Below are 13,344 nucleotides of genomic sequence, written 5' to 3'. Positions count from 1 at the left end.
GAAACTAATTAATCTTGCTACTGCAGCGCCTGGACCAGCATTTGGGGAAAATTAAGAGTTGTTCAACTTCCCTTCACTCATATCCAGAGTGTCCTCACATATACTGAAAAAAAACTTCTCTTTCCTGACTTTATTCCCACCCTTAGAGACGTTCTGCAGCCCCGCAGAGACACTATAATTTAAACGCTGCCGAAATGGGAGCTCAAAAGACAACATGCTATTTCAATCAAAAGCCCAGCTCTTGCCCCATCATCCCAGCTGCCAAAGCCTGGTGTGACTCTTGTACACACACACACACACACACACACAAGTGGTATTTTGCCTGCCAATGTGCGGTTTTCTTTCACGATGCCTTAATGCCTTGTGGTTAGTGCTCTATCAGGGCCATGAGAAATGATTTATTAGTGGCTCCCGCCTGTATTTATAGATAATGAGCCTCCGTCAGTGTTAATAAAGAGATCCATTCTCAGCCTGGAAAAGCAGCACTGCTTTAAGAGATTACTGCCACTGCTAAACAATAGCTCGCCCTCCAAAGATAGCCATATGTGCTGAAAGTGTTACCGTATATGTCATGGGAATCAAGGAAGAGGGTGGGGCGGGGGGGTAGACAATCCCTCTGCCCTTCTTAGCACGAGCTCATTCATTATGGATACACATTTGTCTTCACGCACGCTTATTTCCCATTATTGTTGCAGTCAGAGCTTTTCAATCTTCTCGTCGGGCTCTCCACTGATCCAGCTTTATGGAAGATCTTTGCTCTGCTTCAGATGTGGGAAAGGAGCAAAGCGGCGCGAATAAACGTTTTCCTTGTAGGCACTTTTATCTGTCTACATGTCAGTGACATATACAAGTCTGAGTGTGTGTGTGTGTGTGTGTGTGTGTGTGTGTGTGTGTGTGTGTGTGTGTGTGTGTGTGTGTGTGTGTCCGTGTGTGTGTGTGTGTGCAGTGATGATTGGGATAAAAGGGGGGACGTGGAGACACTTGAGAGCTTTGTGTTTGTCTGACATCACTCTGTCTCCCTCTGGTTCCAATCAGCCCATCCTCCCCCTCTTAATGACACCTGATAGATTAATGACTGATAAAGTGTGTGTGTGTGTGTGTGTGTGTGTGTGTGTGTGTGTGTGTGTGTGTGTGTGTGTGTGTGTGTGTGTGTGTGTGTGTATGATTTTGTAAGGACTATACATTTCAGAAGTCTAAAGCTCCAGTCAGGATGTAGTTATGGAGCGCTAATTTGAAAGTTGTCTGATTGAGGGCTTTGTGTGGGCCCCTACCTAACACACACACACACACACACACACACACACACACACACACACACACACACACACACACACACACACACACACACACACACACACACACAGGCTATCACTTTCATCCTCACTAGACATCATATTTGTCTTCTTTGCAACATGTTTACAGTTGTAACTTTTATATCATTCCTAAAAATGTTGTTCTGTATCATTGCATTTATCATTTACTGATCTATAAAATGACATACATGTTTAATCAGTGATCTCTTCAGTTAAAATAATTATAATAACAACTGTAGATGTGATCAAGAGACTACAAAGTTTGTTAGAAAAAAATGTAAGTTAGGCAGCACTGCGAGTGAATATAGATTTTTAATATATCGTCCTCAATATAGGCTGGTCTTTAACTAATGACTTTATAAGTGGTCTGTAAATCGGATTTTTAAGGCTTTATATTTCTGCTGGACTCGTTGGTACTGAGCACACTGACACCTAATGGCTTCGCAGTAAGGCCCCGGTCTGCTTTTGACCACAAAGTATTCTGTTGAAACGGTCAGTGGTCACTGGCACGTCAACAGCGGTTGCAAAAGGAAAGCAGTGTCACTCCTCCCCTCTCATTTCCCCTGTCATCCTAGGTTATAAACCAATGGCCTCCCAATGGCCTCTTCCCTAACCTCTGCAGGCTACTAAAACCATATTAGGGGCATGTTAGAGTCCAGCGAGGGACTCTGGCCTCATGGCTCTCAGCCATGAGAGTTTAAGTCTGTCAGTCCTCAGCTGTTCCCACACAATGATGTGAGGATAGTTCCTCTCTGAGTTCAGTTAAAAGAGGTGGAATTAAAAAGCCTTGATTTGACCTCTGTGTCATAAGTGAATCAAAATAGAGATCAAGCTGCTGCCCTCTGTTGGAAAGGCTCTCTCTCTCTGTGTGTGTGTGTGTGTGTGTGTGTGTGTGTGTGTGTGTGTGTGTGTGTGTGTGTGTGTGTGTGTGTGTGTGTGTGTGTGTGTGTGTGTGTGTGTTCCTCCCGTGAACCTGACAGAGGTGACGTTACTGAATCTGGAAGTGATTCGCACAGGCTATGATGCTATTGGCCACAGTTCAGCGGAGGGTGTGTGTATGTGTGAGTGTATGCGTTACCAGTGAAAAATCAACATGGCTGCAGCACTCTGGAGAGGTCTTGCAATGAGGTAATTTCCCCAGAGTTTAACCCTCAAGAACATAACAGACATACATCCGTTTCCATCCCTCTGTTCTCCTCTGCTCCTCCGTCTTTGTTCTCTTTCCACCTGCGCCAGTTGTCTACCTTGAGTTGAGCGCAGTACATGTGTGATTCACCTTTTACTTTTGCCCTTTCCCAAGATTTAAAAATCCTCTCGCTCCAGGGTCCTCTTGTTCTTTTTCTTTGTTGCTTTAAGCAGACAAAAGATGGACAGACAGGCAGCAACATGAGGTCATAAGTTAAGAAAACAGCCATTCATCTTAAATCTAGGCAGCCTTTTGAACATTCAAACTTAGCTAAAACTTTGGGTTTACTTAGTTGAAATGTATGTATCAGTGAATTAAAATTGGCTGAATGGCATAAATGTATTGAATTTGATAAACAATAACATTTATTGTTTTTAATTTGCTCCTAGTAACTGCTAAAAGGCTAACCGCTAAATGATTAAAGTTAGCATTAGCTTGCTAATCTGGCGTTTAAGTCTTTAAGAAAGTAAAGAGGGAAGCACTAATGCTTAGCAGTTGATAAAATTAATTTAGTAACATTAAATGTATAATAGCATACATATTTCACGATAATCCTTCAAAAACAATATACAAGACCTACCTTAAACTGCAAAAAGTTTCGCTAATTTTACATGATTTTAGTTAAATTAGCATATTAGGAATTTAGCTACAAAAAATTGTGAAAAATAAATCGCACAATATTTCCTTGTGTATCCACATAAATATAGCAAAGTTATACCTTTTGTGAAAAGTCAGAAAACCCATGATCCAGTAGTTTTCAAAACCACCTTTAGCAACAGTAACTTGAAGTAACTGTTTTTCAGTAATTGTCTTTTTCTAATTGTACTGCCATGAACTTTAACATTTAACATGCTAACTGGAGTTTTTTTGTTGTTTTTTTTTGTTGTTTGCTGTTTTTTTGTTTTTTTTTGCAGTTTCTCTGCACACTGCATGGTCTGACCAAGCAATTGCTTTTATAGAGGGGCTCACTCTTGCTGATGGTCAGTGCATTTGATTAGCAGGTACTTTCTCTGTTGCTATGGAAGCAGTAAGTGTGTACGTAGTTACAGGCATGCAGAGAGTCCTATGAACAGACATGACTGTGTGTTCACACACTTTATTTAGCTCTAAAATGTCTGTAGCTTGTAGCATTACTTCCTCTTTACAGGTTTATGTTTAGCATGGAAGTTGCTACAAATATTTTCTACCTCTCTGTAGCCAGACTATATATAAAGAGTTATTTACATACTGTCTATGGTTTAGAGTGAATGTATATATTTTTTAAAAACTAGTTAAAAGTGCTTAGGAACTTCATAAGGGAGTCACATATAAAACTTAAGAATAGCCAGTGCAACCCAATCCTACCCTATTATCCCCCAACCACCCCAAAAGAACTCCTTCAGCATGAAATTATTACATTTCCCAGAGGTGAGCCAAGCTGAGAGGATGAAGAGCACAAGACAGGCAGTGCTGTGAGGGAGCAAACGCAGCTTTAGAAGCTGATACTCATAGGAAAGACTCATTTGTCACCCTTGTCTCAGATCCACATGTGATTGCGAGAAGTGTGTGTGTGCGCGCGTGTGTGTGCGTGCGTGCGTGTGTGTGTGTGTGTGTGTGTGTGTGGTGGGGCAAGGATCACTCAAAATTTTGGATGCTGTGAAGCAGCATCGCTGCTCATTCCCCGAGAGATCCGCCGCTCTGTTTCTCCATCTTCTTTTGCTCTCCCGTTCTCTTTGACCACTAAATGTTCTCTCACTGGAGGCACATGGTGATTATGGTGGATCCACATGAAGACATGTCAGTGACGTTATGAAGCACCGAGCAGTGTCTAACGTTTTGGGCTCAACAAAACCCTGTGGCCAGCTGTTACCATAGCAGTATTTTAGGGCTGTGTGTTTCTGTCTGCGCCGTGTGTGTGTGTGTGGTGTGTGAACACCGAAAGGGACAAAGTCATTTGTCACTTGTGGTTTCACATGTCTGGTATTGAAATCGATGACAAATCTATGAGGTGTGTGTCTGTATGTGGGTTCATATTTACTGGCACGAGAGCCGGTGATGTCATGCATGAGAATGTCTTTGTGAAACCAGCTATGCCCCTGCAGACTCCCACACTGTGCTGACTTTGCAGGCGCAGGGTGTGCGTGTTGTGTACACATGTGCACGAGTGTAGCCTTATTGCTTTTGTTGGACGCTTGCTGCAGACCACAGGGGAACACTGGCGCTCAGACTCCCATCATACATGCCTGCCATCCAGCATTATGACACTCTCCCACCTATGTGTGCTTGTGCACCAAAAACACGGCTGTCCGATTGTGTTCAGCTGTGTTCAGTTCCACCTAGGAGGCGTGTTAGAAAGTTTGAGATCTAAACTGGATGGACTGCAACCTTAATCCGCCGCTAATCAGCTCCTCGGAAAACTCACTCAAGCATCAGACTCTGTAGATTGCTCTGCCTCTCCCGGCAACTCCTTCTCAGTGTTTTCCCCCCAGTCATCACTTTACGTTCTACCCGAATCACTCTATTTCACCCCCCACCTGCTTCCATGCCTCTCCCACCCCACCTCACCCCCAGTCATCCCTTGTTTCCCTCCTGGAATGAGAATCCTGCTCTCTCCTCTGTTTTTTCCCCTCTCCTGCTGTTGTGTGTGATGCCGAGAAGCCCTCAGGATTACATATAAGTCTTTTGTTTATCATCTCAGCTATTACTGCTAATGCTGTCTCTCCCTCTCTCTTTTGCAGCGTGTGTGTGGCGTGTCCGTGCTACGCATGTGTGGGCAAGCTCTCAGATCAAACACAGCGTAAGACGAGCCCATAAACAAGCCTTCAGGACCACTTAGGATTTTCAGGCAGAGCCAGTGTTGAGGGGGCGCGCGGAGGGGGAGTAAGGTACAGAAATCAGCTGCTCTGTTTATGTACCTTTCAGTGGTGATTACCGGTCCAATCTGTCTGTTTAACAGAGCAAATATCAGAGCCTTGCAGAGTGTGTGTGTGTGTGTGATGCATACAGTTGCAGTGCAGAGGGTTGGAGAGATGCCACCGAGTTGCGTGGAGTTAAAGCAGCAGTAGGCTACAGCAGTTAAGTGTTTATTTACTCATACGTACAAACCTAACTGAGAGAGAGGAAGCAGAGGGACCACCGCCGGACTGAGGATATGTGTCAGACATACTGTACGGCCTTGGCAGCGGCCCGTGTTTTGCACGCAGCGCAGTAAAAGCTGTGTACTGTGTGTGCTAATGCGAGTGGGCAGACACGCTGGCAGGTAGTGCCCAGCATGCAGGAGGGAATGTGTTTGCAGAGTGGAACATTCGCAGAGATGAATGAGCTGCATTATACACTCAGATATTATTTTTCATTGCATTACAGTGCAGTTGGTCGCGAGATCGAGTCGTTTGTCATGCAAGAAGTGAATGTAGGCAATGTAGCTGACTGAAAGTGTAAACAGTTGTGTCTTTGGGTGTCAGGTTCAATCTGATGAATGAATGGAAGATCTTGCATGGGGAATTGTTTAGGTTCCACCTGCGGCCACTGGATGGCACCAAAACTACACAAACACACCAAGAAACAAATAAAGGATGTGGAGAGAAACTGCTAATAAATAAATTATGAAAGCGGTAAATGTTAAACCGCTACCTGTAGTTAAACTAAGGTAGGTCATGGCTGCCTGCGTATTCTCAGACTGAAGCATATTCTCCAGCCTGTTGTGTGTTTGTTTTTTTTTTGATTCCGCCCCCCTGCAGCCACCGGAAACGCTAGATAAAGCCGAGGCTGGAAAGTGCGTCACACAGCTGAGCTGCGGAGAATAAACGGAACCTGCAGTCTAGCGCCGCAAGTCCCCCTCCCCTGTTATTTTTGTTTGCACAAGAAAAACCCAAGCTGACGTCTGTTCTTCCAGCATGGTGAAGATCGCCTTTAACTCGGCTCTGGCGCAGAAGGCGCTGGGCAAAGAGGTGCCAGCCGCTGTTAAGGTGAGCTAACGGGGCACAGCGCTGCGCCTGAGCCCGGTGTCCGACTTTAGCCTGGTAGCAGGCCTGCTGTGCCGGATCGGCCAGCAAAGCGTGTGGACTTCATCCATGTGAGCATTCACAGGGTTGTCGCGCATTGTTGTGCTAAGTGTGATTTGACACGCGGTGATTTTTGCATAGCGCATAGCGCAGGACACGATGGGACCGCCCATCTCCTGCACAGCTGTTTTTGTGCGGAGGACAAAGATGGGGTGGGATTAAGGGATTGTTTAATCAAAGCTGAATGTGAATGTCATGCTAATATGATGTGTGTGTGTGTGTGTGTGTGTGTGTGTGTGTGTGTGTGTGTGTGTGTGTGTAGGACCCTGAAGTGGCCTCTGCTCCAGTGGGCGCCGAGGGCTCCACAGGTCGCTGCCTGCTCACCTTGTTAGGCATCGCCTTCATCCTCAGTGGGCTCATCGTAGGGGGGGCCTGTCTCTACCGATATTTCACCCCAAAGGTGTGTGCGCGTGCGCTGCAGCTCATTCTTCGTGAATATTCTCTTACACATGTTACCATCTTTTAAAAAGGGGTTGCAAAGAGTGGGAGGGGGTCTTATGAAATCAGAATATTGATTTTAAAAAAAGCATTTAAAATCTAAAGTCCTCTCAAAGTAAGTACCTGTATGTATATGTGTGTATGTGTGTGTGTATATATATATATATATATATATATATATATATATATATATATATATATATATATATATATATATATATATATATATATATATATATATATATATATATATATATATATATATGTGTGTGTGTGTGTGTGTGTGTGTGTGTGTGTGTGTGTGTGTGTGTGTATATATATGTATGTATATATGTGTGTGTGTGTGTGTGTGTGTGTGTGTATATATATATATATATATATATATATGTGTGTATATATGTATATGTGTGTGTGTGTATGTATATGTGTATATATATATATATATATATATGTGTGTGTGTATATATATATATATATATATATATATATATATATATATATATATATGTGTGTATATATATATATATATATATATATATATATATATATATATATATATGTGTGTGTATACATTAGGCCATGATTGTGGTTTCATAACTGTGCATAACACTTTAATGTTGCAGATCCTTATAGTAGATTCATTTTCTGTCCATCCTTATGCACGTGAGGCACATGCCAACAGCTCTGCAAGCAAGTCACTGAAACGCGTAGAAAGTTAAACTACAACCCAAGACTATTTTACGTTATAACCTTTTCCAAATTGTTTCATTTTCACGTTGCAAATACAGGTCAGTGAAATCACCATGCACATATTGTAAAGGTTGGGGGAGGGGGGGGGGGGCATCTGTGGGGCAGACTTTGCAGACTTTGCAGACTGCCTCTGGGAAATTAAGCAGCTGTATGAATTAATTTGGTTATCCACTGACGTTATCAGATATGTTTTCTTCCTCTCATAAACTGTCACTGTCTAGAAGTGATGAAGAATTATTAACACTGGTTTGTACCGTTAGAAAACAGAGTGCTATTGTTCACTCCTTTTCATGTTTAGAGAAAGTGCAGACTTCACCTTTTTTCCCCCAGTTGTTGTGTTGCCAGCAGGAGGGTCTTAGAGTCAATGAGATGAGGCAACCCCACACCCATGCAAATGAAGCAAAGCGAGGTGGGGGGGAGAGCAGTGTGTGAAACTGTAACTGTCAGTATGTTGCTTGAGAAATTCTGATAAAATTGAGATTTCATCACAAGAATCTGTTGCTCTGAATTTTGTCGTGCTTTTGATCTCAGCTGTTTCCTCACTTCTAAGCTTTGAAACTGTAGTGACACATGATACACAGAAAAAGATAACAATGCAGCAAAACTCAATGGTCCAGTTTGTGGATTTGCACAGCATTGAAGTGAATCTTGGACTAAAGTGGAGAAACCCTTGCAAAAAGAATCCATATCAATAATAGGTGCTGCCCCCTGTTTTGGAGGAAGGAAGGTTCAGGGTTTCAGTAGTCGTCATCATGGGCTCATCCGATTAGAATGAAAATAAGCAGTCATCAATCATGTGCAGGTTTTGTTGTTTTATTGTATATTGTATAACGGGTAAAGGAAAGAAAGACACACATGGACTGCTCTCTTCAGGGCTTAAGCAATCAGCATCATGGGCTCATCCGGTTAGAATAAGAATAAGCAGTCATCTAATTATTCTCAGGGTTTTCCTTTTATTCTCCAAATCAATAAGGCAAAGAAGGAAGGAAAGAAAGACACACATGGACTGCTCTCTCTCAGCTGCTGCCCCATGTGGGAGTGAAGAAAGAGTGAGGGGTAGGTGAGTGCAGTCCTTATATAACGAGTGACAGGTGAGTGCAATTAAGGCCAAGCACCACACCCAATCAAAGGTGAGGAAAAGAAACAAGGTGCATCTGGTGAAGTGAATGTGCTGAAAGGTGAGCCTTTACAACAGCCCCCTCTGTTCATTTCATTCTGTTTGAAAGTATGATTCTTTTGATTGGATGCTCTTTGCAAACAAAAGGTAAGAGCACTGGGTGGGCGGGGCTTCTGACATCTCAGCCAGAGCCAGTGTGCCATAATTATCAGCATAATTATCACAATTTGATTTGCAAGAAAATAAATGCCTCACATATGCCAAAAATGTTACTGGAAATCTTTATTATCAGTGCCATGTGGAGAGTGAGTGTGTAAACATAAGCTTAAAACCTGATATTAAAAGAAACTATGATCAATAGTCATGGAAAAACTGTAGGCTTGTTTGTGTAAACGTAGTCCTGCTATATGCCGTGATGTAACTGTGCTGGAACCAAGCAGAACATGCGTGCTTTGGCTCCCCCTGGCAGCCTGAGCTTCCTCGACAGCTGCGTGATTGTTTTTCAGTAGTTGGTGCAGTGTGTGAAACGTGAACTTTAGACAGGAACAGAACACACAGGTTCACAGCTGATATTGCAGATTCACAGTAATACCAGATGATGCGTCTGTGGTTGTAGAGGCAAATCCCAGCTGCACTGCTGGTTGAAAATAAAATAACTCTATTACGGTGCGTTTTCTTTCTTTTTTTTGTAAAATGTACATAAGCAAAGGTTCCAGTGCCCCCACCTCACTTTACATGTTCTTAAGACTAAATGAGATGCATTCTTCATCAGAGGATGTATCATGGCGCGATGGAGTTCAGAGACGTGTCGTCCGGAGCAGAGAGCCAGCCTTACTACTTGCCGCGAGTGGAGGAGGAGGTGGAGATCTCTGACAACATCGCCGTCATCAGCGTCCCTCCTCCCCGCTTCAGGCCCGGAGACCCCGCTTACATCCTGCACGACTTCAACAGGGTGAGGATTGTGGACTCTGTCACACTTGGCGCAGCTCGGTGGATGATTTCTGCTGCTCTAAATTCTTTCCCGATGATTTCATGTGTGTGTGTGAGCAGAAGCTGACGGCCTATCTGGACCTGACTCTGAGGACCTGCTTTGTGATTCCCCTGAACACCTCAGTAGTTCTCCCCCCTCAGGACCTCATTGACCTGTTCTCACAGCTGATGGTGAGTACGGTCCCTCCTAGCAGCACCTGAAGACACAGATGAAAGTCCAGACTTGGATGACGGACAAACCGAACACATAAGTCTTGTTAAAGCTCATGCACACATAAGAAATTCAGGGATGTGTTGTCATTCCACAAACTGTCTGCTCTTTAATCCTTCTCAAATCTGTAATATCTTTAATTTGTACATATGAAGGTAGGTTTTAAATATTGGCTAAACTGTAAAGTTCCTGTAATTCAGTTTTCTATTATTCACTGGCAGAGACTATGCAATAATATCATCTTAAGTGAAACGTAGGTTCTTGACAGGAAACTAAAGATGATAAATGAGCGACTTCCACCCACAGATTGTCCCCTTCTTCCTTTATTCATGCAGTAAACTAGAAGTACGCTGCATTTATACTGCATACTTGTATTCAAAAAGTCTCCATATTCAAATAGGGACTTTTTAAAAATCATTGATGTAGTGTTGGGTAGTTTTAGCATGTGAAGGTGGAAAAAGCTTGGCGGAGTTTAGTTTGCTTAGTGAGGAAATCAGGAAATTTCAACACTTGGTGTAGAGTTGTTTCACAAATCTATGTTTCATCACCTTTTTTTAAAAAAAAATTTATTCAGTTTTCACTGATCTGTTTTATCTGGTGGAAGATCAAAAGTATTTTTTTAATTTAAAAAGGTGCCCTGACAGTCTCATGCTCTGGTCTTTGTTCCAGTCTGACTCTTACCGCAGCTACCTGGTGCACGAGGACCTGGTGGTGACGGAGCGCATTGATGATGTCAAACCCCTGGGCTTTTATATCCGCCGTCTTTGTGATGGAAAAGAAACGTACAGAATGCAGCGCCGTGCCAGCCTGCCAGGTATAGATGTGATGGAAATGTAAAACCTCTGATTAACGTGCAGCTCTGTGGCAACCCCTCGGAAATAGGGTGCAGACCAGAGGAACTTGTGTATATAACATGCATGTCTTTAACTGTATTAAGCTGTAATATATAATCCTCTTTAATCTTTATATTACTTAATTATATTATTTAATCTTTAATTACGACATCACTGCTGTTATGCAAGATTTTTTTGCTTTACTCAGCAAGTGCAAACTAAAAAGTTTGAGTTTGCAACTTTTCCATCCTGTACTTGTCTCGTATTTTAGAAAGGAAGCTACTTGGCTGACATTAGCTCTTTCATAAATAACCAGAACATCAAAATCAATGTCTGTATATAAAATATATCTGAAACTGGACTTTGTCTTACAGTTTCAGGATCATTTGCATTCATAGCTATGTGTAGAGCTGTTAAGTCATAAGCTAACATTAGCGGTAGCTAATGGTAATAAATAACCACACAGTCAAAATTAGGTCTTGTATTTAAAAGACGGATGCCCCCAACATGACTGTGCTCCTTAGTTTCAGGACTACAGGTTTGTAGTCATGAGTTAAGCTTTTTGGTAATATTGATGTAGTAGTGTTGTAAAGTAATCAGCTAACATTATCGCTAGCTAAAAAATAGCCAGACCATAAAAATTACTGTACTGTATTTCACACTGGTTATGTATAAAACTGTATGAGCTAGCTTGTTTAGCAGAGTGTTAGTGTAATTTATTATGATTTTATCTTTTGGCTAACAGAAACAGCTTTCAAACAAAATACGCTGACCACAACATAAAGGAAGCAAGCTGTCACATAATGCAGTTACAACTTTAGGCCTTCATACATTTCTGATGGTTGAGTTATATAAACATGTATCCCTGTATAGTTCTTATCAAGGATGAAGTTAGCTGCTGACATTGATAACTTTTTATTTACTAGGTACACATTAATATTGATTTTGGAGTCACTAATCACTATGGCTCAAACAGAAACTGCTGACTTATCAAGTAGATGCAGAAATTATACAGTGTCAAACACACTTTGGTTAGAAACCGAATAAGAGGACGAGTGTAAACAGGCACCAACCATGCTTGACACATCTTCCTAAATGTAGTTGTGTTTGAAATGTGTCAAACACGCCCACGGCTGAATATTGAGATGAATACTTAGCACTGCTGCTTATTTGTCTTTTTGTTTGTCAGGTGGAGGCATCCAGAAGCGCTCTGCGGACGAATGTTTCACCATCCATCACTTTGAGAACAAGTTTGTGACTGAGACCCGCATCTGCAAGGCTTAAGCATGAATATAGGTCATAGAGAGCGAGAGAGGGTAGGTGGGAGTGGGCGGTGAAGGGAACAGCAGAAAGTTACTTCTGTACAAAACTCTTTCCAGTTTTTGCCTCCCCTGCTTTTAATCTAGTGTTGAGTGAATTTAAGTTGCAGCATTAGAGCCTAGCCCCCTTCTCCTCTGATGTACTCCCTCGAACCCGTGATAGGTCACAAGTGCGTAAGTATTCATTAGCTAGTCTTGTACTGGTTATTACTTTAAGTCAGTAAGCTAAAGTTAGATATACAAGTTTCATTTATTACATTGCTTTCTGTTTTGTTGCTGTAGTTTCCTGCAGACAGATCTTATTGATGTTACTATATAACGACACATCCGCCTCATCCAGAGCAGAGCTATTAGTCATCCTACTGAATATTCTAGTGAGATCATATTAGGCGTGTGTTGCGTCAACCTCCTGTCGCCGCTCTGACCCGGGTGCACGGTGCAGGTTCGACCAGGTATTTGTATTCTGTTACAGCGTGATATAGCACAAGTCAGCATGGAGATGTCTGGTACAGTATACGTGTAACATGCTTGTCCATGGATGGTAACGCAACGCTCTCAAGTCACCACTGTTTGTAGATATCCCCCACAGTGCTGCTGTGTGATAACTTTAGTGTTTCTGATGGTCTCATACCTGATGGGAAACAGTCCAGCACCCTTACAATATATGACCAGTTTTTGTGTTTGTGTTTCAAGCTTCATGCGTGATCCTTAACCAGAGTGATGAGCTAACGATGAATTAGCTAAAGGGAAATTTCACTTAATTTGACTTGAAAACAGTCGGTTATCTAATTTGACTATTATGTATCCGTAGTGTTATAACACGAGATGGCTCCCTGTGATCTTTACACACATCGTGTGCTTAAATGGAAAACAGTCGTCCTTGATTTCTGAAGTCTGTCGAGCACATTTTAAGTCATTTTTTAGTAATTTCCTACTTGATGCCTGCACACAGAGACAATCAACAGGAAGTGTGTTTGTAAAGATGGGGTTTCTGTCTCTGCTTTTTAATTGAATACTAGAAGATATTAGGGGGGGAAACGCCCAATGTTGTGTGCAACTACTGAACTGAACTCCACTTTGTTGTTTGAATAAAGTTGCATTTGTTTACCTACTGAACGTCGCAGTGGCTTTGTTATTATAATGGCGG

At 42.2% G+C, this 13,344-nt stretch overlaps 1 protein-coding gene across 1 annotated transcript; it reads left to right on the top strand.

Annotated features, from left to right (window-relative positions):
* Nucleotides 1-6,238: 6,238 nt before the first annotated feature.
* Nucleotides 6,239-13,307, top strand: LOC146677298 (integral membrane protein 2A-like). The gene is made up of 6 exons (XM_085420371.1): nt 6,239-6,443; nt 6,802-6,939; nt 9,617-9,796; nt 9,895-10,005; nt 10,715-10,859; nt 12,068-13,307. The coding sequence occupies exons 1-6, from the start codon at nt 6,372-6,374 to the stop codon at nt 12,160-12,162; spliced, it is 741 nt and encodes a 246-aa protein (XP_085276497.1). The 5' UTR covers nt 6,239-6,371; the 3' UTR covers nt 12,163-13,307.
* The last annotated feature ends 37 nt before the right edge of the window (nt 13,308-13,344 follow it).

This window comes from Rhamphochromis longiceps, linkage group LG2 (genome assembly GCF_057381845.1).
Source record: "Rhamphochromis longiceps isolate RC_006_pf linkage group LG2, R_longiceps_female_GT1.1, whole genome shotgun sequence".
Lineage (NCBI taxonomy): Eukaryota > Metazoa > Chordata > Actinopteri > Cichliformes > Cichlidae > Rhamphochromis > Rhamphochromis longiceps.
Note: the sequence above shows the minus strand (reverse complement) of the source record. Positions and strands in the feature narration are given on the sequence as shown.